The sequence below is a fragment of the Schistocerca piceifrons genome, chromosome 5, assembly GCF_021461385.2.
Source record: "Schistocerca piceifrons isolate TAMUIC-IGC-003096 chromosome 5, iqSchPice1.1, whole genome shotgun sequence".
NCBI classification, from domain to species: Eukaryota; Metazoa; Arthropoda; class Insecta; order Orthoptera; family Acrididae; genus Schistocerca; species Schistocerca piceifrons.
Window position 1 is genome coordinate 137151617 of NC_060142.1, and position 25292 is coordinate 137176908.

At 42.7% G+C, this 25292-nt stretch overlaps 1 protein-coding gene across 1 annotated transcript in view; it reads right to left on the reverse strand.

Moving 5' to 3' along the window:
* The window catches only part of LOC124798807 (lachesin-like), a 195914-nt gene extending 175935 nt beyond the window's left edge, over positions 1-19979 (reverse strand). Inside the window, exons 1-3 of the mRNA XM_047262337.1 lie at positions 19938-19979; positions 16677-16764; positions 11277-11383 (exon numbers count right to left, since the gene is read on the reverse strand). Coding sequence (XP_047118293.1) covers positions 11277-11383; positions 16677-16764; positions 19938-19979 — 237 coding nt within the window. The remainder of the gene's footprint in view (positions 1-11276; positions 11384-16676; positions 16765-19937) is intronic.
* Between the last annotated feature and the right edge of the window lie 5313 nt (positions 19980-25292).

Sequence of the window (25292 nt, forward strand, 5' to 3'; positions counted from 1 at the left end):
TCTTGATACTACCTGGCAGATTAAAACAGTGTGCCGGACCGAGACTCAAATTCGGGACCTTTGCCTTTCGTGGGCAAGTGCTCTACCATCTAAGCTACCGAACCACGAATCACGACCCGTCTTCACAGCTTTAATTTCGCTAGTACCTCATCTCCTACCTTCCAAACTTCACAGAAGCTCTTCTGCGTTAGCAGAAGGTTCGCAGGAGAGCTTCTGTAAAGCTTGGAAGGTAAGAGACGAGGTACTGGCGTCATTAAAGCTGTGTGAACGGGTCGTCAGTCGTGTTTGGTAGCTCAAATGGTAGAGCACTTGCCCGCGAAAGGCAAAGGTCCCGAGTTCGAGTCTCGGTCCGGCACACAGTTTTAATCTGACATGAAGCTTCGTATCAGGGCTCACTCTTCTGCAGAGTGATAATCTCATTCTTTGTAACTTGTTAAAATATTTTTGTGCACAATTTTTTTGTTTTATTAGATAGCTATCCATTGACGATGGTCTAAGACCAAATCCGGTTGATACTTGAGATTTTCAATTAAACAGCTGATGGATTCATATGCATTTCTTAAACCTAAAGTTATTCAACTTTTATTTTTATCTCTTAACATGACAACACTTCAGTCCACAACTCCCATATCGATAAACGTGTTACGAAAAGGAATTTTTGTATCAACACCTAATTTTGGCACGCTAGTACATATATGTATAATAATACATAACGGAATTATAGACTTTCGCTGCGGGTGGGCATTGATTGAAGTAAATGGGGGAAGTTGGAAGTTTCTGCCCGACCGGGATTCGAAAATGGATGTCGCGCTTACCAGCAGACGCTCTGACCAGTGTGCCATCTGGACACATGGTCACTGCAACTGCAGGGACTACGATAGCACGTCTCCTGCCAGACCCAAATTCTCAACTTACCCACACATTACACATGTAGTGCCCCTTGCACACTATCCTCATTACTCGCGGCATTTCACCTATTCCCAAAAGAGGTTGGGCCTTGTGTTCATATGTACTGAAGAGATCGTTGGCCATCTCGCCTTGTGTTTGTTCTTTCCGATTTTCAATCAGAGCCCACTCGCATCCAAGGTCTATGATACCTTTGTGTATTACTTCATAATTACTGCTGGCTCAAAAATGATGTCTGTTCTTTTGGACATGTGTGCCCATGAATATGTGTGTATTAAATCTGAAATTTGTTCTGTAAGATACTGGTATATCTATGTCCGTATCTACCACTGCAGTCTAAATCCAAGAAGATAAGGATTTCTTGCTCTATGAATATCGACAGGAACACAATATCGTACACATGGGTTAGGACTAGTTATGAATAGGAAGTTAGTCAGTACTAACATTATTATATGGAAGTGCATCTTGGGTAATGAAAAAGAAAGATAAAATAAGCTTACAAGCCAATGAAATGAAATTCCTTAGGTACGTAACAGGATACACCAAGCTAAACTAGAAAACAAATACAGATATAAGGAAGGAATTAGATATTTTCGATATAAACAGTAAGGCTGACGAATACAGACAAAAATGGATATCCTATCTGTTACGAATGGACAAATCAAGATTACCGCTACATTTTTGGAGATATACTCCGCAAGTTAAAGGATGCATTGGACGACCTGCAAAACGATGGAAAGACCAGGTGTAGCTGCAGCAGGCTGAGGGAAAGCCTAGTGCATGACGTAAGAAGAAGAAGAAGAAGAAGAAGAAGAAGAAGAAGAATGAATAGGAACCTGGGGGCAAATAGTGAGTTACTGAGAAAAGTCCAGTAATGAATTATCCTCATCAAAAGCGTCAAGAGACAAACGTTTACAACAATGCCCTTCGGACGATACTGGAGGAAAGGCCAAATTTTAAGACCAGCTTCAGAAAGACTTTTTGAAGAAACGCCATACTGAGCTACCAAGAGAGGATGTGCTGCTCAAGTTGTCTGATGCTATAGATACTACTATAATGGATACCACAGAAGCTATTCCAACTGAAAATGATTAGATGATCAACAGAAAGGGCAATTACAGAAATTGGACAGGTAAATATGGCTTCAAGGAACGTAACGGCGCAGAAACCTCGGATAACATATGACGTACTTCAACTGATCAGCGAAAGAAGGGACTACAAACGCACGCGAGATGCTGGTTGCAGTAGATGGGCATCGCAGTAATTAACCCTGGTGCACGTGAATGACGAAGACAGTTGCCGATTAGAACTTCAGCTTGGTTCTGGAGCTCGCTTTTAAATAAAACTATTTGTTCTCTCATTTACGCTTCTCTGATCGTGTACAAATTTATATACAGTTTCAAGTCCGCATACGTATCTGTATGGATTACATCCAGTTTAAATAATATGGTCGTACTTTCATTATTGTCACCATCATCACCATGTGGATTACTTTAAATTCATCCTAAAGGTGATGACGCGACTACTGAGACGGTGGAATTTAAAACACCAGAGACTGAAGCAGCATATTGACCCTTTTTATTTGCTTATTGTCAATAATTTTTCGCTGAATCACGCCAAAGGATCAAGAGAACGTAACATGTAAAGTGTTTCGGGAATAATCTACAAATAGGAGCGCTACTGCAACAATTCGTAATGAGCCATACTGGTTAGAGCCCTTGAGGAATACCGGTTGGCCGGCCAGAGTGGCCGAGCGGTTCTAGGCGCTACAGTCTGGAACCGTGCTACCGCTACGGTCGCAGATTCGAATCCTGCCTCGGGCATGGATGTATGTGATGTCCTTAGGTTAGTTAGGTTTAAGTAGTTCTAGGTTCCCGGGGACTAATGACCTCAGAAGTTAAGTCCCATAGTGCTCAGAGCCATTTTGAATACCGGTTGGTTATTTATCGAATTCTTCCGAACAAAATGGAATTGTAAACTTGGTTAGAAACTGAGAAAATGCCATAACGTTTGGAGCAAGAAAACTACTACCTACAGGTCAAATAAGGACTGTCATCATAATCAAAAAACTCAAAGACTTCTTTCTGTAGAATGCAACGAAGCTGTTTCCTTTTTGTAGTTTAACCTGTCCCTTTCCCTTTTCGTATTATCTCGTTTTACTACCACAGTTAGACTTCCAACACTTCACTATCCGCTGACAAGGACACTTGAAGGGTAGGCGCTGAAATGGCAAGATTAATATGATCAAAATTCTGGAGAAATACGTCGTTCCGCAGATAAGTTCGACTCATTGCATGAGTTAATGGGATTTCGTAACTTATAAATAAAATGCGTTGTGTTCATATTCAGCTGCTTCAAGTATCACTATTAAGATAGTACGAACACAACGGCAGGCAGTTAAACATTGTTGAAATTAATTATAATTATGCCCAACTTACAGCAAAAGAAAGGTATATTGCTGACGAATAACCCAATCGTTTGATTCCACTACCTTGCGTTAGTTGCTGCCAGAGATGAAAGTGAAATTTCAAAATTATTTTTTGAGAGCTTCTTGCTGATGCTGATGTTCCTGAAAATCCATTAACACCTCTCTCTCTCACACACACACTCTCTCTCCCTCTCTCCCATTGTCGTAACTGCAAGATGTATAGATATGCTGTAACACTGAGGACACAAAGAGGTTATCGAGAGTCCCAGCGCTAATAATACCAGTCGTGGACTACATAAACTCCAAAAACCTATCGATGATACTGTAATGGAGAGTGTTTTGTGAGAAACTTAGTGCACTGTTCTATATCACCTTTAAACATTACCGATTGATGTTATGCCTCACCCTCCATGAAGCAGATATTTGTAGCGACGGAAGTAGGGTACAGAAAAGAGAGCAGGAATACAAGTGTCACAGGTACCGTGAGCCAGATATTTTAAGATGTTAGATAACCTTATGAAGACAATAGAGAGCAACTGTTGCAGACGCATCTGCTTAGTGACATGCATAGCCCACTTGTATCGTGATTCTTCTTAAAATTCATGGATTTCATAGCCTAATGACTTAGCGGTTAGCTTCAAATTTAATTGATAGGAAGCAAAGGTTCTGCAAATGCATAGACTATATATACCTTGAATTGCTCCGTTGGGTGGAGGATAACGGATTCCGTTTAATAGGTCAAGAGTCAATTACACACAAGAGGCTTCTACAAGGTTAGAAGGGCCTCAGAAGCACAGAAACGGCTTCAGTCTCAAAGAGTGCAAGTCGAGAGAGACTTGCTCCATTTATGTAGCACCTTCTCTTGAATAAATAGGTCAATTTGTCTGTTCATGTACATCAAATATCGAATTCAGTCCCATTCAGATAATTCATTAGAGGTGCGCAGATTTTTTGTCTTCGGGTTTATTTTGTTGGCTTCCACTTGCACAGAGAAAAACGACCATCGTAAAAAAGTGACAGAAATCGGAGCTACCAGAGGAAGACTTAGATTTTCCTTTTTCATGTGCTATTCGAGTGTCGAACGCTGCATGATCTGCCAAACATGTACGTGGGAATCGCACAGTGTTTATGTTGAAGTAGACGATGTAGAAGTAGCTTTTACCTGATGTTCTGTGATTCCTGAATAAGTCTCCTTTACTTCCAGAAGAACCATTTAGTTTGGTGCCTACAAGGACGAAGTTTCATCGTTACATTCTAATTTCTGGTGAATTGACTTGAAGAAGTTCGATATCCACAGACGTCAAGGTGGGACGGAACTTTTGTGTGTCACCTGCCCACGAGCACAGTTCCCTAAAAATCTGTCCGTGACAGTGGAAGGCAGGTGCGTAGCGCAGCTTTCGGAACCCACGCGTGAAATCTGGGCGCACTAAGCGAGCCTCACAGTTCGTGCAGCCGATTCCAATTCCGGTGAAACAAATAGACTGTGCTCCTCAGCGAGCGCCCAGAAATTGGACTGCATAGCGACAAACAAGGGAGGGCCCCCTGCATTTTTACGGCTCAATCAATTTGTCGGCACTGCCTGGGACGACAGAAGAATCCAATTAGCTGCGGTGGGGGCGGGGCCGGCCGCCGGACGCTCCCGCCGCCCCCCGGGCTTCTGCATTCAGCCGCGTCCTCGCAGTTCATCAGCGCCGCCTAGCATGTATGAGAGGCTGCAGGCGCTGCTGCTTAACAAGCACCGGACACCCCTGTACTTCTTGAAAAATCCGTGTCCGTAGGAGAAAGAGCGACCTGGCAAACAACACATCGTCCACAAAAAACTGTATTCACGTTTATGGGCATTAAGCCGTCGTCCAATCCATATTTCTATGCTTAAAGTTCTGTCTTCCAATGCTAGAGACATAATCAAGGGCAAGAAATATGGCAATTTCAAACTTAAACGTCCTCATCGAGTCAAAACATTTACATGCATCCATACAATGGTCGGGACATGACATCAACAGACTGCTGTCACAGGACTCGGGGCTACGTCTTTTACGAAGCTAGCGAAGGTTATGTTTAGCTGCTGTTTGCTTTATTCACCACTAAAGGTCACATCAGTTGCAATCCTTCTTTTCTTCTGTTGAAGTTGTATTTGAGGCCGCGCGGGATTAGCGGAGCGGTCTCAGGCGCTGCAGTCATGGACCGTGCTGCTGGTCCCGGCGGAGGTTCGAGTACTCACTAGGGCATGGGTGTGTGTGTTTGTCCTCAGGACAATTTAGGTTAAGTAATGTGTAAGCTTACGCACTGATGACCTTAGCAGTTAAGTCCCATAAGATTTCACACACATCTGAACTTTTTTTTTTTTTTTTTTTTTTGTGATTTAGAATTTCTAGGGCTCTCTGTAGATCCTAGCACAGAACTTTATCGTTATGAGGCTACTGAAGGGCGACCTGTTTTAACTGTTAAAAACAATCAAAAGCCGAGATAAAAAATATTTTGTGCGATTTTAGCTTTTTAATTGTTTTTGTCCTATCATAGAAATACCGGGTGATCAAAAGGTTAGTATAAATTTGAAAACTGAATAAATCACGGAATAATGTAGATAGAGAGGTACAAATTGACACACACGCTTGGAATGACATGGGGTTTTATTAGAACCAAGAAATACAAAAGTTCAAAAAATTTCCGACAGATGGCACTTCATCTGATCAGAATAGCAATAATTAGCATAACAAAGTAAGACAAAGCAAAGATGATGATTTACAGGAAATCCTCAATATGTCCACCATCATTCCTCGACAATAACTGTTGTCGAGGAATAATGTTGTGAATAGCACTGTAGACCATGTCCAGAGTTATGGTGAGGCATTGGCGTTGGATGTTGTCTTTCAGCATCCCTAGAGATGACGGTCGATCACGATACACTTGCGACTTCAGGTAACCCCAAAGCCAATAATGGCACGGACTGAGGTCTGGAGACCTGGGAGGCCAAGCATGACGAAAGTGGCGGCTGAGCACACGATCATCACCAATCGACGGGCGCAAGAGATCTTTCACGCGTCTAGCAATATGGGGTAAAGCGCCATCCTGCATAAACATCGTACGTTTCAGCAGGTGTTTATCAGCCAGGCTGGGGATGATGCGATTCTGTAACATATCGGCGTACCTCTCACCCGTCACGGCAGCAGTTACAAAACGAGAATCACGCATTTCCTCGAAGAAAAAAGGGCTGATAACGGTAGATGTGGTAAATGCAACCCAGACCGTGACTTTCTCGTCATGCGATGGATTTTCGGTAGCCCAAATTCTGTAGGTGTGGCCGCTGAGAGACCCTCGGAGCGTGAAATGAGCTTCGTCGGTCCACAACACGTTACTCAACCAATCGTCATCTTCCACCATCTTTTGAAACGCCCACACCGCAAATGCCCTCCGCTTCACTAAATCGCCAGGTAACAGGTCATGTTGCCGATGGATTTTGTACGGATAGCGTAGGAGGGTACGCCTCAGTGCCAACCAAACAGTAGTGTACGGAATGGCGGTGCGACGTGCGTCTGCACGAGCGCTGACTTCCTCGTGCATAGAAGAAACCGCTACAGTCTCCATTTCTTCCCGAACTGTCTCAGCAGCATTACGCCTTGTGCTCGGTCGGCCACTACGGGGTCTATCGTCTAAACAACCCTTGGCTTCGAACTTCGAAATCATTCTCGCCACAGCTGCATTTGTCAACGGACCTTTACCCGTTCGAATTCCCTTCCTATGGCGATAGGATCGTATCGCTGAACTAGCACATTCCCCATTCTGATAATACAGCTTCACTAAAAGCGCCTTTTCAGGCAACGTCAACATGCTGCGACTGCTGGCGCATCTGATTCTCTCTCTCATTGCAGCTCCTTTTATACACGATTGTACACTGGTAGCAGTTACTTCTGTAAAATATCTGGGAGTATGCGTGCGGAACGATTTGAAGTGGAATGATCATATAAAATTAATTGTTGGTAAGGCGGGTACCAGGTTGAGATTCATTGGGAGAATGCTTAGAAAATGTAGTCCATCAACAAAGGAGGTGGCTTACAAAACACTCGTTCGACCTATACTTGAGTATTGCTCATCAGTGTGGGATCCGTACCAGATCGGTCTGACGGAGGAGATAGAGAAGATCCAAAGAAGAGCGGCGCGTTTCGTCACAGGGTTATTTGGTAACCGTGATAGCGTTACGGAGATGTTTAATAAACTCAAGTGGCAGACTCTGCAAGAGAGGCGCTCTGCATCGCGGTGTAGCTTGCTCGCCAGGTTTCGAGAGGGTGCGCTTCTGGATAAGGTATCGAATATATTGCTTCCCCCTACTTATACCTCCCGAGGAGATCACGAATGTAAAATTAGAGAGATTAGAGCGCGCACTGAGGCTTTCAGACAGTCGTTCTTCCCGCGAACCATACGCGACTGGAACAGGAAAGGGAGGTAATGACAGTGGCACGTAAAGTGTCCTCCGCCACACACCGTTGGGTGGCTTGCGGAGTATCAATGTAGATGTAGATGTAGATTGTCATGCGCAGACACTGACGTTTTGCTGTCCAGCGCCAACTGTCGGACATTTTGTGAACTTTTTTTTTTGTTTGTTCTAATAAAACCCCATGTCATTGTTCCGTGGTTTATTAAGTGTTCAAAGTTACATTGACCTTTTGATCATCCGGTATATTGATACTGATAAATCCATAGTGTTATAGAAATAAATTCGGTAGTTCTCTGGTCCCCGTGCATGATCTTAATTTCCCCAGGTGACAATTGCTCATGTGTTCCTTAAAAGTGTGCTAATGCTTCTTTTTATTGTTTCTATGTACACTTGATAGCATGTGCGAGACATTTTAATACTCTGCGGTGCCAAGTAGTTGGCGTAACTCCTTTGCAATGTTCAAATAGTTGCGCACCTTTCTTGTTGTTTCAGACACTATCTCAGTTACATGTCGTCTTAGTACGCAACTGATGCGTTCTGTGGCTGTTTTTATGAGTGGGAGGAAAAATTTCCCTTTAGTTGTTCTTTATCAGAGTAGCGATCTCCTCTGGTTCAGTTCTTAAACGTCTGAGATCGTCCGCTAAGAATTGCGGTTCACCGGCCTGTTTTAGCCTGGTCTACCAATGCTTTGACTATTCTGCATGGATGAAATGATAATTTAATGGATACCCCAGCTGCAAACAGGAGTTGATATACTTCATCTCTTAGGCGCACTACGAATGTAGTTGTGTGGACATGTTGGGAATGTGGATCTCGCGGGGACCGTGCAAGGGATACGTCCCTGCAGTCGAGCTATCTTTTGTGCCCTCGGTGGCTCAGATGGATAGAGTGTCTGCCATGCAAGCAGGAGATCCCGTGTTCGAGTCCCGATCGGGGCACACATTTTCAACATGTTCCCAATGAAGTATATCAACGCCTGTTTGCAGCTAGGGTGTCCATTTAATTATCATTTCATTCTCACGAAAGCTTCATGGTCATCAACGGTAAATGTTCTTTCGGGAACAGATACTACCTTCATATATTCTGCATGGGATGTTGACTGGAATTTGTCTGAAGGTATCTATCTGTGGCCGTGTCCGCCCTCGGTAGCTGAGTGGTAAGCGCGACAGAATGTCAATCCTAAGGGCCCGGGTTCGATTGCCGGCTGAGTGGGAGATTTTCTCCGCTCAGGGACTGGGTGAACGGTCTCCCCGACGGGAGGTACTGATCACACAACATCTACATTAATTTTTATCTGTGGTAGTGGGAATTTTGTAGACCTTGTGCACTAAAGTTCAGACAGATTTACTAACAAACTGTAAATCTCGAAATCCGACCCTTTCTCACTTTCATCATACTGAAATTACTATTACAATTAACATCACCTAGAAAATTAGGAAACTTTGAGATTTCTGTCTCCCAATTAGTCCATAGAACAAAAATTTCATCAGTTCATCAACGTACCGAAATTAACAATAGAGCTTATTCTCCTTTGTCAGGATTGCTTCTTAAAATTTTTCCATACAAAAATTCACTCCAACTTCGATAAGTTGCTTCGCAATAGCCACGTCCACCGATTGCTCTTAGAATTTGTTATCCCACAGGAAATAAGTTGATGTAATACAATATTCAATGTTCTCGGAAACTATTTTGATGCGCCTCTCCACGCTTTTCTACCCTGTGCAAGCCTCTTCATCTCTGTATGACTGCTGCAAACTACGTCCATATGAACCTGCTTACGGTATTCACGTATTGGTCTCCTTCTACAATTTTTACCACATCACACTTCCTTCTTTATCAAATTCACTATTCCTTCATGCTACAGGATATCTCCTTTCAACAGGTCCCTTTTAGTTGAGTTGTGTCAAAATTCCGTTTTTCTCTCTTTCAGTAAAGTAGCACCTCATTAGCTACTCGATCTATCAGTCTGCCATTCAGCATTCATCTGTAGCACCACATTTCAAGCCATATACTCTCTTCTTGCCTGGGATGCGTCTGTCGTTCACGCTTCACTTCCGCTCAACACCATATCTCACATAAATACCTTCTTCTCCATGTTTAACTTCCTTTACAATTTTCTCCTTAGTTTTCTTCACTCCTTGCTAAATGTACAGATTAAACAACATCAGGACTGAGCTGTCTGATTTCCTTCTCAAACACTGTTTCCTACCTCATGTTCTTCGACTGTTTTAATTGGTAATAGGTTATTTGTACAAGTTGTAGATAACCTTTTGCCCCCAGCGAGTGAGAGTTGTTTTAGTTCCAGAATATTTTACCCAATATATGTCATCATCGTTTGATCATACAGTAGAGGTGTATTCTCTCTGGAAGAATAACAGCTACAATTTCACTGCCTTTTAAAATGGATCGAATGGCTCTAAGCCCTATGGGACTTAACATATGGAATCATTAGTCCCCTAGACTTACAACTACTTAAAGTAACCTAAGGACATCACACACATCCATGCCCGAGAGTGGATTGAAACCTGCGACCGTAGCAGCAGCGCGGTTCCGGACTGAAGCGCCTAGAACCGTTCGGGCACTGTGGCCAGCCCTGGCTTTTAGCCGTTCGCAAGACCTGCGTAACAGGACATATTCAGAAGTCGCACATTTTTTGCATGTGATGTGGAACATCAGCAACATATTTTTTGAAATGCATAACCTAAATATTTATCAATATTTTTGTATTACAACCAGTTTCGGTACCGAGAAGATGGTACAATATAGAAACTGCAGTTAAAAGTCTGTAATCCAGACATTTTTCCCATTAACCAAGGAAAAGGCAGCTGCGCCAACCCAGGAACCATAAGTTCGTTTGCCCTCGCCACAAATGCTATTCCGTCGTAACTTCAACTACGAGATTTGTATTGTTGAGTCATGCAGGCCATCCCATGTTGGCAATATCCACCCATTGCTAATGAGGGGAGAGATGCCATATCCTTTGCGAAAACACTTTCGAAGTGTGACACCCATTAGGGGGAACCATACAACATCAAAACTGACGATAGTACATCTTACACCGAACTCGAAGTATTTCCAGTTTTCGATAAAATGATCTGGTGCAAGCCATATTTCTCCGCTTAAAAACTGACGTATTAAAAATTGACAATTTTTAGGCTGAGAAAAATGACTGGGACGATGGCATCATGCTCATAAAGCAAAAATTATCAGTGGTGCAACCGCTGGCTGTGAGAGTTGCACTGTACGATCAATTGTGCGCACGTTCTGTATGGTACTGCTAGTGCTGGTAATTGTTCATGTTATATGTAAATAACCACATCAGTGTAAGGCCCTGCATTTAATTAGAATGATAAAACAGTGATCTCTGTCGTCGTAGAAGACATCCCCTGCGACCTTGGACCTGTTTGGACGACTTTTATTTATGCGGTAGCAGCAGATTTCGAAGTGTAGTCGTCAGCATCTAAATGGCTATTGTCAGACGGAATGCGTACAGCAGTGCGACGCACTTACCCTGTAGCCCCCCAGGTGTCGAACCTGGCAAGTGAAGGTGGCGTCCCGGCCCACGGCCACCGTCAGGTTGGCCAGGGGCGCCGCGAACTCTGGCTGGAAGGCTGCTCCTGGAACAAAACACAGAGCGCCACGTGTGTAAAAGTGGCCGTGATTGGTTCAGCGATCGAAGTCGTGAAACAACAGTTTCTTCTAAATTTTTTTAACATAGGTCAAAAATGTAGAGGGGCTGTTAGAGTTTCATCCATTCTATACTCAATTTTGAAACTTTCAGAGTAGACAAATATTATTCTGCAAGTACCCTAACTAAGGCTAAGTTATTCTGCACTGTAATAAAGCCTGTTATCTTTGTTTCCAGCACTTTTCTTCGACCATTGTCTTGGAAATTCGAATGCGAGTAAGACCCACAAATTTGCTAACATGATTTTTTTCTTGTCTTATTCGATATTGTTGCAATTAATTCTTCATGTAAAATACAAGGATGTTACATAGAACTAGAGGCCTATATATATATATATATATATATATATATGTTAAATGGCAAAATCGATCGAACTGAGGATAGCACCTCCGAATATTATTCACTCGACGCATAAAATTGTGGTATCGTTAATTTTTCCGAAACATGTTTCCTCCCCTGCCCCCATCCGCACCACACTTCCGAAGGTGAAGTTAGTTCAGAGCCGTTCCCAATCTACCTAGTGAGAACGTAAAGTGAGGATATGATACTAATGTCAGTTCTTTTTATTTACGTTTACGTGGCACTTTTCTTCGGAGTATTACTCACTTTCCCAGGGCTGAAATGTCATCAGAGCAGCTCGGCAGCCCATGAAAACTGACGAATATTTTTCATGACAACCCCTTCAGGCTCTTATGAACACACTGGGTTTCTTGCCATAATTACATTTTGGTTGCGATAGTAGATCATACAGTGATGTCAATCAGAGCTGGCCAGACGTGATAGACGAATTGCCTATTCTACTGCTGGCAAGAACTGCCTTTCAGTTACTGGGCTCATAATATTGAAAGTGGTCGTTGAACTATTACAGGTGTGACATATTCGGGGCACCTAATTGTTGAATCTTATGAGGAAATGGTAGATCAGATTGATGGTATTTTGACATAAGATCATCGTGGCGATTCCTCTGTTTTATAACTGAGCAAGGTATGACAGCGTTCAAAGCAGTGGAATCTTATTCGGTTGAGATCCCTTGCCAACCATCCTGATTTAGGTATTCCGTGCTTTCCCTAAACTACAAAGCTTTTGAAGCGGTGTTCCTTCTGCAACTCGTGCACCATCTCTAATGACATCATCACTGCTGCCACTGCTTTGCTCTTTGTTCTTCTTGGAGGGACCCATGTGGCCTGTCACGTTGGAGATTATGTTCACTAGGCTATTAATTATGCTCTGTACTCGGTAATTTGTTAGAAGTACCACCACTATATGGCTAGTGAAACAATTGTTTCTAGAAATAAATAAGTGAATCACATTTTCTGTAATTCCGACGTTTCCATTGAGCAGTAGCGGGGCTGCAGGAGTCGCGTTTCGAATTCCTGGCTTCGCTAGCTCGATCTGTCGTGTGATGCGCTTCTGGTTTGAGGCTACTAAGATCTTTACTCACGGTTCTTGATGGGAACGGGGCGTCCTGTGGCGTGGCAGCTGAGGAGTGAGCACTTCCGGGCGGGAAGGAGCGTCTGGTCTCCGGCACGAATCCGCCCGGCGGATTTGTGTCGAGGTCCGGTGAACCGGCCAGTCTGTGGATGGTTCTTAGGCAGTTTTCCATCTGCCTCGGCGAAGGCGGGATGGTTCCCCTTATCCCGCGTCAGTTACACTATGTCGGCGATTGCTGCGCAAACACGTTCTCCACGTACGCGGACATCACCATTACTCTACCACGCAAACATAGGGGTACACCCGCCTGGTGTGAGACGTTCCCGGAGGGGGGGGGGGGGGGGGGAGGCGGGTCCACCGGCGTCCGAACCGCACAGTAACCCTGGGTTCGGTGTGGGGCGGCGACGGGGTGAAGTGAGCTGCGGTAGTCGTCGTGGGGTTGCGGACCACTGCGGTTGCGGCAGGGACGGAGCCTCTCCGTCGTTTCTAGGTCCCCAGAATTCATACAATACAATACATACAAGGTGAGCACTTGGGCAAGCTTCTTGGGAACGGAGTCCGGCGAGTGGTTGCTGGGTATATTTGTGTGCCGATTTGAATCCGAGGGCGTGGACTGGCCAGCCGGGCCTGGAACGTGGGACACCGACGAGAGACTAGAAGCCAGTTTCGCTGTGCTGAATTGTGGGCCCCTTTGGAATCGGTGAGCTTCAGCTTCGAGTCCTGTAATGTATTGTATTTCGAGGCCTTAACTGTTATTATCTTATTGATATCCATAGGTCTGTTGCGGTCACTGCGACTTCTTAGCTGATCTATTTAACCACCAGTTGCTGCCTTGAATTGTGGCTGCTGTTTACTTTTCCTCTGTCGATACTGGCCTTGGTTTCTTGTTAACAGCATGTCTTAAACTGTATGAGCCGATGGTGTTTCCTGAGCCAGAGCGATAGCGTGTTTCTCTTATTGTCTTATGCTGTGGCCTACTACCCCTTCTCCCCCCCCCCCCTCCCACCACCACCAGCGTCGACTTCGAAACCTGGTAAATACATGTCTCTTTTGATACGGCCGTGTGCTGGTTCCGAGATACCTTCGAGCATTGCAGACCTCGTCATTCTGTTAATTATATCGGGTTAGGAGGTGCCTAGGTCTCAAAATTTGTAATTGCTGAGGCTATGTGATTGGGTTCGGCAGCATAGTTTTCTTTCGGACGTTTAGATGTCTTTGTAGAGGCGGTATCTTGAAGTGACGCGGGCATGCCGTTTGGCTAGTTATTGTAGCTTTCACGTAACTAGCCTTGCTGTGTTAATATTTCATTTGCCGGTCTGTATCAACGGATAGGGCCTTGGAAGGACGGTCCTCTCGTTGTTATCTTCTTTGGCCTTACTGTTTGGTGTATTTTTGTGTTCCTTGCACATAAGCATTCTGTTGCACCCCTTGTGAGGAGGCAGTTCAAATTCTTGGTTACGTAACTAAAGCAGTTAGTCATGAAGGCCTACTGTGTCCTATTAAAGAAGGCCTGACTGTTTTCTATTTGATAATTTTACTTAACTGAGGCTGTTGTTAAAGAAGGCCTACCGTTTTCTGTTTTGCTAAGTTTACTTAAACGAAGCTGTTATTATGGATGTTCTGCCTGTTAGTATTTCGTAATTTTACTTAACTCGAGCTGTTATCATTGAATTCCTGCCTCTTTTCTATTTGGTAATTTTACTTAACTGAAGCTGTTACCATTGGAGGCCTCCCTGTTTTCTATTTGATAATTTTATTTAACTGAAGCTGGTATTAAGGAAGGCCTGCGTGTTTTCTATTTTGTAATTTTACTTAACTGAAGCTGTTATTATATAAGGTCTGTCTGTTTTGCATTTGGTAATTTTGCTTCCCTGCAAGACTTCAAATTCATTAGATCCATTGGAGCCCCATTATGCACCTTGATGTTGGATATTTGGGAGGAGAGAAGCAACCTTTTGTTGGCTCTTCGACTCTACCAGCAATCTTTTTCAGTCGATAATGTTATATCCAACGAGTACATACTGAGAAATAGACAGAATTACTTCACTAATGTGGTTTAAAACTTCAAACATAGTCTCATAAGCGTACTCCTCCGTATGCATTCGTAAGGCAAGAAACTTATCACTTGAGTAAATATAAAACCAAAGGATGTATCTCAGAAACCATCCAACAAAGGAGTATAAAGTCTTATTCTAAGAGATATTATGAAAATCAGATGCTATTGTCACCAACTCACTGCCATCATGACAGGCTATCTCAAATTCCACAATGATCAGACACGAGAGGAATTAGAAGCGACAGCAGGCTTCGCTTGCTTTATAACACTCACTGCATCAGCAGATCATACCACGTCAGGTGTTTCCTGATAGTTCATTCTCCCATGATAACAGTTATGAGAGGTGCAAAACAGATCCGGGAGAAGCGCTCTTAGGCCACATACTTTAGGTTTTAGCGTTTTAGGGTATTCACTCATTCACTGTGGTACTCAGTATCATTATTAGTTAAGGAACTAAATGCGATATATTATAGGATGTAGTAACCGCAATGATGTAGATAAACGATTTTGGGTAATAACAACCAGACAGAGATGAAAAAATGGTACAATCACAATGTTTCTGTCTATTTGCAGCGGTGGTTAAATTAAATATTTTATTTGTGTTAATGTAACGAGATCTACCACTGAATCACAACCCGTCACCATACCTTTTCTGGATCTCTTTGCGTAGTCACGTTATATCTGTTCCCAATGACACATTCGGAACAAGGAAGGTGCCGTTTACTGTACGTTGAGCGGCAGCACCGAAGTGAAGCAAGTGAAGTCGTCGCCATGGACGAACGCGTGGCCTCAGTTTCGCACCGTTCCATAGCATATGTCTTCATCAAAATTCCCATAGAAGAACTTCCAAGCAGAATCTCTCCATCAGAAGTGGTCGGAATGGCATGCATTACCGACATCAGTATAAGAGAAGCCTTAAGAATCTTTCATTGAAGTGAGTGAGGATCTAATGTAGACTTAAAAGCTGTGATTCACTGAATTCTGCAGTTCTGGAAAGCAAGTAAGAAAGAAACCAAATTAGGGGACGCAAAAATAACAGCTTGCGTTTTGTGGTGGAAGCAGTTTCATTTAAGATTCACACTTCCTCTTATTTTTTTGCAGTAATTGTAAGTAGGGAGCTAATAACCACGATGTTGAGCGTCCTTAACAACAACAACAACAACTTTGGCCCCTATCACTGAAGATAAAAACTTCTGTGTTGTTAGGCAGCGTCATATCTCACATATACGATCGACATTTCGACCCCTCTGCTGGGATCTTCTTCAGGATCGTGTGGTGTTCAAAGTTGACCAATCATTCAGTGTTCCCAGTGGTAGCTTTCTCCCACTTCATGCATTCATTCGTAAAGCATTGGAGTCAGTATTTTGTAGCAATAACTTATCATACTGATGTTTCCATAACATTCACACCTTTAAACAGTTACCTTCTTTACAGTCCTTTGAAGATTGAAGGTATTTCGCCTTTCCCTTATACCTTTCTTTTCAAATCAAGAGGGATTATTCTGTCGCAGTAATACCTCTCAGGTATCTCAATAACTCAGATGAAATTGTGTCATTCCAGCGAATGTATTTGGTCTCCTACAGCCTTACACGTCTGCAGATTTATATTTATCCTCTAGCTATTTCTGATTTGGCAAATGCCATTTGCTACGTTTTATTCCTACGTGTGTCAGTGCACTGTGTGACGGGATTGCCAGACTTTGATTTTTGTATCCTTTACATTAGAAAGAACTCACCCACATCTCTCAGAATGAAGAATGGAGGTTTTCTTGATGACTTACTGCGCACACAACCTAGAAACCATTCTTCTGTTTGGATTGCTTCCTGTTTGAAAGGGTCCATCTCGAATAGTATCTGGATCTCTCTCGAGGCGCTAATATTCGGGTGATCGCTCAGGGGGAAGTGCGCGGTAGGTGCGCGGCGGACGATCTCAGGCGCGAGATGAGGAGCGAACCGGGCCGCTCATGAAAATGTACCGCAGCTCGGCCGTATAAATCAGAACGGTGTCGCGTCGCGTTATCTGGCTTGTGCGCACGCGCTCTGCGCAGCAGCTGCGGCTTGTGTTGCGGGCGGCCGCGCGCGCGGCTGCAGGGGACGACCGGCGCGTGACCGGAATACTTGTCACAGGCCCGAGGGGAACGGGCTCCTGATAAGGAAATGAAATGGCCCGGCCGAAACGACCCTGGCTCCCTTCCTCAAACATCTCATCTCTTCCGCTGTCTTTCAATCAACTACGTCTGTGGGCCCTAAAAAGGAGGGAAAAGAAAGCTTCCGTCCTCTCTGCGTCTCCTCCTTGCCATTCCAGCCGCATTCGACGAAACACGCGCACTGGAGCTGATAAATGTGACAAAGCCGACGCACTTGATTAAATTTGTCCCTCGCAAAGCAGCTTTGTCCTCGCGTCTGCTCCCTGTATCGGCCCAAGGATATCGGTTGCGACTGTGGCAACAGCACACAGGCGGTTACCGTTCTCTTGCTACAGAGGTGCTGGAGAGGAAACTTAAATCCAGGCAGGGTCGACAGCAAGCAGCGAAGGATGATGCTTCGCTGAAACCTTAAAGAACGATGTCTTACTGAAGATCAGTAAAGCACAATCACTGACAGTATTTAAAATCAGTATACCTCTCTCTCTGTAAGCGGTCTTTTTATGATCCACAACATTCTTATGTTTAGGCTACTACTGCAAGCAGCCGTCATTAGGGTAACTGCATCAGGAGCATTGTCGACATGTAGTGTTATTGATTCAACACAAGATGCGCAACTCAATCTCATTCAGTGGCTTCAATACTAGGAATATCTTCTTTGGTTCTACAAAATCGTAGCTTCGTCACACACAAGGTACTAAAACGATAAGCAGCATAATAAGGTGAAAACACCAAATAAATAGTTTATTTCACTGTTGTTGATTCATTGCATAGGAGTGCTACAAGTTAGCTTCGTGCAAAACAGAGTTACTGTCACTGTAATACAGAGATCTATAGAAAGACTGCCTCATATCTAATGTTGCTATATTTACGTCATTATACAGTTATGTTTTGGATGTAATAGTCTAACATCAGAGCTAATGACTTGTATCTCCGGTGTCTACGTATCTGTAAGTACTGGAGCCGGATGGAGTGGCCGTGCGGTTCTAGGCGCTACAGTTTGGATCCGAGCGACCGCTACGGTCGCAGGTTCGAATCCTGCCTCGGGCATGGATGTGTGTGATGTCCTTAGGTTAGCTGGGTTTAATTAGTTCTACATTCTAGGCGACTGATGACCTCAGCAGTTAAGTTGCATAGCGCTCAGAGCTATTTGAACCATTTTTTTTTTTTTTTTTAAGTGCTGGTCACATTTCCCGCCTGCCTTGCCATTCGAAGGTAGATGGAGGAATTTTTAAAAGCTATTGTGTACCTATATATTGCTATTTTTATCCATTTTCACATAGTTTATAGAAAAAGGAAGCACTAGAATGCGATAGTAAGAATTCGAATTCTAATGTTCCAAACGGCAGTTTCAATATAAAATGTTCGAAATTGCAGTTACAGTTAATAAATACATTGACTGCCACGTATGGTAACTACCTCGTTTAACAATTATTGCTTGAAATTGACAAAAGTTGTCAGATCGAGAGGGAGGGTCAGACATATCTCGGTAGTAAAACAAAACGAAACTCATAAGTTATGCGTGTAGAGCGCTAATAGTTAGGCATTACCTATGTCCTTTATGTACTTAAGGGTGCTGCAGAATAAACGTGATTTCTTCCACAAGGAACCACAAGAAAGATAATGAAAACATTGTAGAAATTTAGTATATTCATGTTAATGCCCTTCGTATTATGAATCAGTTTGAAATAAACAGGTGCCTTTTTGAGTGTCTGAACTTCCACAAACATCAAGTTCTTGATGAGTAAATATGTAGCAATTTGTACTTGAACAAGTAATTCGGATTACTTTTATTGTGAAATTGTTTTGAGACACGAACAATCCTTACTAGTTTATAATAGGGTGGAAGATAGTGGTTTACGATGTCAATGTGTACACTCAACTTATTTTCTTAGTTTCACAAAAGAGGTAAACTATTTTAATTTAGTGCTCTGTACTGGCAGGTTCTTGAGGCTTATGTTAACTTCGGCGAATCAACCCAAGAATTCCGCATCATGAGGGGTGTCAAGCAAGGCGATCCCATCTCCCCAAAACTGTTCTCTGCTGTATTGGAAATGGCTATGTCAAAGCTGAGCTGGGAAGGTAAGGGAATTAGAATTAATGGAAGAAGGCTTACCAACTTGAGATTTGCTGATGATATTGCCTTACTGGCCAAAGACTTCGCAGAGCTCCAAAACTTAGTTACAGATCTTGCATCGGAATGTCAGCTGGTTGGCTTAAACATGAACCTTTCCAAAACAAAAGTAATATCCAACAAATGGGTCCCAGCTGGAGATGTGAAAGTCAAGGACAGTCTACTAGAAGAGGTCAGTGAATATGTCTACCTTGGCCAGATTATAAATATGAAGGGAGACATAAGACCAGAAATCTATCGACGCATCAAGCTTGGCTGGCAAGCATTTGGGAAGAATTCAAAAGTATTCAGATCAAAAATGCCAGTAAATCTGAAGAAAGCAGTATTTGATCAATGCATTCTTCCTGTGATGACGTACGGATGCGAGACATGGACACTGAACTCATTCACAAAAGGGAAACTTAGGACAGCACAGAGAGCCATGGAGAGATCAATGCTGGGCTATACAAGAAAGGACAGGAAAAGGGCAGATGACATCCGGTCTGTGACGAAGGTTAATGACATCTTAGAGAGAGTAGGTTCCTTGAAATGGCAGTGGGCTGGCCACGTCGCAAGAAGAAAAGGCAACAGATGGACGAAGCCAGTACTGGAGTGGAGTCCGAGAGAGCACTGGAGGCCTAGAGGAAGACCACCAGACAGATGGGACAAAGACATCAAGAAGATCGCTGGTAACACCTGGCAGAGAATTGCCCAAGACCGTCCCACTTGGAGAAGACTTCTGAAAGCCTACCTGAATCCACAACTCGAAGAGGCCACATCATCTAATGATTGAATTGGCTGATGATGATGATGACTGGCAGGTTATTTGACGGTAAGCAGTTCAGATGTGTGAACATATTCCAACATGTATTGCAGATTTATCACAACTAGAGCCTTCAAGATATTTATAGTACCTTAATTCAACATTCTTTATTCATAGTCTTCGAAACAGTGTGATCTATGGAAAAAAAGTGTCGCTAAAGTTTTCAATCCTGTACTTGGGTGTGACTTTTGGCGGACAATGACGAAGTGTCCAGAATGAGATTTTCACTCTGCGGCGGAGTGTGCGCTGATATGAAACTTCCTAGCAGCTTAAAAGTGTGTGCCGGACCGAGACTCGAACTCGGGACACTTTTATCCATTGTGTAATATCTATTATCTACCTCTTTTGTACCGAGTGTACAGACTGCAGACAACAGTTACCTGGAAATTCATCTAAGAGAAGAATTGACTGATTTTTTTTTTTTTTAATTTGTGAAAAAGCTACGACTCAAGGTGTTATAAAAGTAAGTAGATTGTCACTAAATTAATTTACAGCTTGTACTGTAAGTCGTCTGGCGTGAAGACATGTGATATTAAAAAGATTTTATTGGCAGTACTAAATGAACAGGACGGTCAATCAAAACAAGAAACGCTCAGTGCAAGACTTGTTTGACCTCTATGGACATAAAAGGAAATATATCCCTAAAGAAGAGCTTTGATCAAACGCAACATTGCTTATGGACTTCCAAGAAAACGTGCACTGGGAACTGAACGCCCCACTGCAGCTAATTCTGTAGGAAAAGGAAGATGAGAATTCAATAATCAAAGGGGATTGGAATGAGGTAATACGAATGAGAGAAAGGGAAGGCTAATTGATTATAGCAATAACTTTAAAATAACAACAGAGAGTACACAGTTCAAAAATCAAAAGAGGTGGAGCTACACATAGACACGGCTCAAAGATACGGGAAGATTCAACATGAAATACCAACATGCTGAGACGCAGACTCCGAAATCGAATACTGGATTTTAAGGCACACCCAGGAGCAAATATAGCTCAGGTGACAGTTTAGTAATGATGAAAAGTAGACTAAACTTTAAGAGACTGGTCCAGAATAATATGTGTGGAAAGGAGTGGAAGGTTGAATACTGAAAGATGAAAAGATGTGTTTGAAGTTCTATAAGGATGTAGGCACTGCGATAGTCAGTACTACACCAACAGATCTGTTCAAAAGGAATGAACATCGCCAGCCGCGGTGGTCTAGCGGTTCTAGGCGCGCAGTCCGGAACCGCGCGACTGCTACGGTCGCAGGTTCGAATCCTGCCTCGGGCATGGATGTGTGTGATGTCCTCAGGTTAGTTAGGTTTAAGTAGTTCTAAGTTCTAGGGGACTGATGACCACAGTAGTTAAGTCCCATAGTTCTCAGAGCCATTTAAACCATTTTTGAATGAACATCTCTGACATGTGCATCCACCAAAGTCTGACAAATAAACGTAGGTATAAGGAAGGCGGCTCTGAAGAAACTTTTGCTGTCAGAAGAAATTCTTCAAGTGATCAGAGACAGAAGGAACTGCGAAAATGTTCAGGGACCGGAAAGGGATAAAAGTTACTTGGGAATGGAATAAATAGGAAGTGCAGGAATGCTAAGGCAAATGGCTGCAAGAGAAACGGAAAGACATCAAAAAAGAAATGGTACCCGATAATTTTGGTGAAATTAAAAGCAAGGGCGGCAAAACTAAGAGTACAAGAGAATTACACCGCTAAAGTCATAGGATAGAGTGGACAGGTGTAAAGGGTACAATCGAAAGCCTCTGAAAAGTGAGACACTACCTGATTACGTTACAGAAGAACAAATGGAAGCCAATACGGAAGACAAAGAAAATTTACCATTACCGTCAGAGTTGAACATAGCTTTGGAAGACTGGAGATGTAGTAACACAGCAAGAGAGGTAATTGCGAGAATTATCGCAAAATTATCTTAAAAGTTAATTTATTCAAGTTTCTGACAAAAATTATATACAAAATAAATGAAAAAAACTGAGAATATCCCAGATCGCGATCAGTTTGTGTTTCTTAAAGGCAGAAGCATCAGAGAGGTGGTTATGACATCGTGCTTGAAAATATAAAGAAGATATAAAAGGAAAATAAGGACCCATTCAGTGGATTTCTTGATCACGAAAATGCGTTAACCAATGTACTACAATACAAGATGTTCGAAATAACATGCATATGAAGAGAATCAAACTAATATGGACCGATGGCGGTGACACTGTGATCTGACATGGCCGACAGAAAGGTGATCCGTTTAACCTCTTCTCTCGATTGTATTCACGTGTTGCTTCTTCTCAGATGTCGTTGTCCATTCTTTATGTTAAAGCTATTCTTAACTTTAAATATTGAAGAATAAGACACTATGTTTCTTCAGATAAAAGTAATATAAAGCATATTTTCACAGGGAATGCACAAATAATTGGTCTTTAGTGGCACTGAACGCTACCCTGATCTGCCGACACACCATGCCTGCGTGAAATTTCACAGAAAACAAAAGCAACAGCAATGTCAAATGTAGCACCCAGAACCTGTGAAACATCTGCCATCTCCGTGCAACAGGGGTGCGCAAATGGATCGGTCACACATTTCAAGTAACTTGTATATTTGTGCTCGTGGGTACGTAATTATTCACGATAAGCCAAAGTGCACAACATAATACTGGCTAAAATATTCCAAACAGACACATAAGTAAAGACAATGGTTCAGAGCCTCCGTTAAAAATGTATAAAAGAAAGTTTTTAAGTCGTCTATTACACAAGCTCTCCCGCCGGAGCTTCGAGTCCTCCCGCGGGCATGGGTGTGTGTGTTGTTCTTAGCATAACATAGTTTATGTAGTGTGTAAGTCTAGGGAACGAAGAACTCAGCAGTTTGGTCCCTTAGGAAGTCACACTTATTTGAACATCTATTACACAACGAAAACCGTCAGGAAGCATTTCTAATATTTTCCGTATATATTTAAAACAACACAGTTGACTTTTTTTAGATCACTTGGTGCCGAGTGATGTTTTTCAAACATGTAATAAACAACCTTAAGGATACGCCTTGAAATGGCGATTAGCTCCACCTCAAAATAGCGAAGTTTTCCGGGTGTGGCTTCGACAAAGCACTCGATCTAGTTGGCTTCTAGAACGATCAAATCTTGCCACCTTCCACATGATAATCTTGTTCCACTATTTACGGTCTAGAGATATCAACAGGCTGACAGAACCTTAACTCTTGGATACCCATCTCTTTGATATCTCGCTATTGATGTTGAGTATTAAAGTTTTGATGATAGTTGAAGATACTTCTATGTTTCTAATATTAGAAATTCTATGCACTGCTGTAATGGTAAGCTAAGTTCGTGACTGCCTCGCCAGAACGCACTAAATACGGTAACGTGTCAATATCTAGTCAGCGTTTCACAAATGGCAAAAAGTACATGTCTTAACTTTCGCTTTCTACCAGATTCCTTTCTTGCTAATAGCGTTTCCTTCATGAAGTGTGTAATTTAAGAAAGTTCTTAGTGTCACCACCTGAAGCTCATTTTGACGGTTCTCGCAAAGCGTGCATTACAAGTGTCGAAAATAATGTCATGATTAGCTGACGGGTCAGAAAAAGGAAGATTAACGGTATTTTGAGTGTCAATTGGGCAAAAAGAAAAAAAAAATAGATCAAAAGAAAAACTCTAGGTCTCTCCCGCAGTCGAACATTTAACCAAATTAGTAGATCATTATTTTCCCCCAATATCCGCCACAGTTACAGGAGCAGTAATTTTTTTTGTGGTGACTAGTTTCGCACAGTCAAGTCCATTTTCACACGACGGCCTACAATAGATTTTATGGTGTTAACAAAAGCATACTAACAATGTACCTCCATGACCATTCATAAAATTTGAACGTTATATAAAGCATTACAAAAACTTTACATCTGTGCGATGCATGTTTCACATAATGGTTCAAATGGTTCTGAGCACTATGGGACTCAACTGCTGAGGTCATTAGTCCCCTAGAACTTAGAACTAGTTAAACCTAACTAACCTAAGGACATCACAAACATCCATGCCCGAGGCAGGATTCGAACCTGCGACCGTAGCGGTCTTGCGGTTCCAGACTGCAGCGCCTTTAACCGCACGGCCACTTCGGCCGGCATGTTTCACATATTTTGGGCGTAAGAGTAACCATATATTTCCCACCAGTGTACTTGTGAATAAGCAAATATGCATTATTTCTCACCATCAGCCATGACATAGATACAACACGATAAACCTCGTGTCAGCACACAGCAGACTGAACTGCTGCGCTACCCCAGACGCGTTGTAACATGGGTACAGGTCGCTAGCAGTGATTTGCGTCAGCCTCACACGCAACTGGAGCACCATATGTACTTTCAGACAATGGTCACATACTACTCTTAACAAGACAAACCTTCATTACACTTGTTACAATCAATTACATCCATTTACATTTCTTTTAAGTACAAAATTGTGACAAGTCACTTGCTTTAATAGAACTAAAGCAGGGCCACAATACGACGTGCCCAAAATTAAATACCTCTCAGTCATGACCGTTACAATAAGCTGCAACTGAACTTTTTCTTAAGGAAGTTCGATTAAAATAATCATCCATCTGAATTTTTTAAAGAATGTCACACTTCTATAATATCTTCCTTACGGTATATTACTTTCACATATTAACTGGTTTGAAGACGAGTGGTTCTTGCTCACAGCGAGTGGCTATAATTATACTATAATTCCACCTAATTTTTGTCACATTAAGAAAATATTAACGATAACACTACAAAAAAAATAGTTTAAATGGCTCTGAGCATTATGGAACTTAACATCTGAGGTCATCAGTTCCCTAGACTTAGAACTACTTAAACCTAACTAACCTGAGGACATCACACACATCCATGCTCGAGGCAGGATTCGAACCTGCGACCGTAGCAGTCGTGCGGTTTCGGACTGAAGCGCCAAGGAACTGCTCGGCCACAGCGGCCAGCGGGATAACACTGCACCCTTTAATTGATAATCCTAGGCGTTCTATTGTATTATTCTCGACGCGTATTCTGTGTCCCACAAGCCAATCCAGTTACTGCTCATACGTTTCATATGTGTGGTAACCAGCTGGCTGACCAGTAGTCCATTCTCCATTTATACCTTAGATTACTTCCTTTTTCGTTGTCATGACTTGTAGTCCATAGAGTACTTGTGCATTAAGTAATTTTAATAACACAAGTTGCTGGTTCTATCCCCCATCAATATGTTGGAACCTCATATATGGGGAAGAGATTGGTAGTA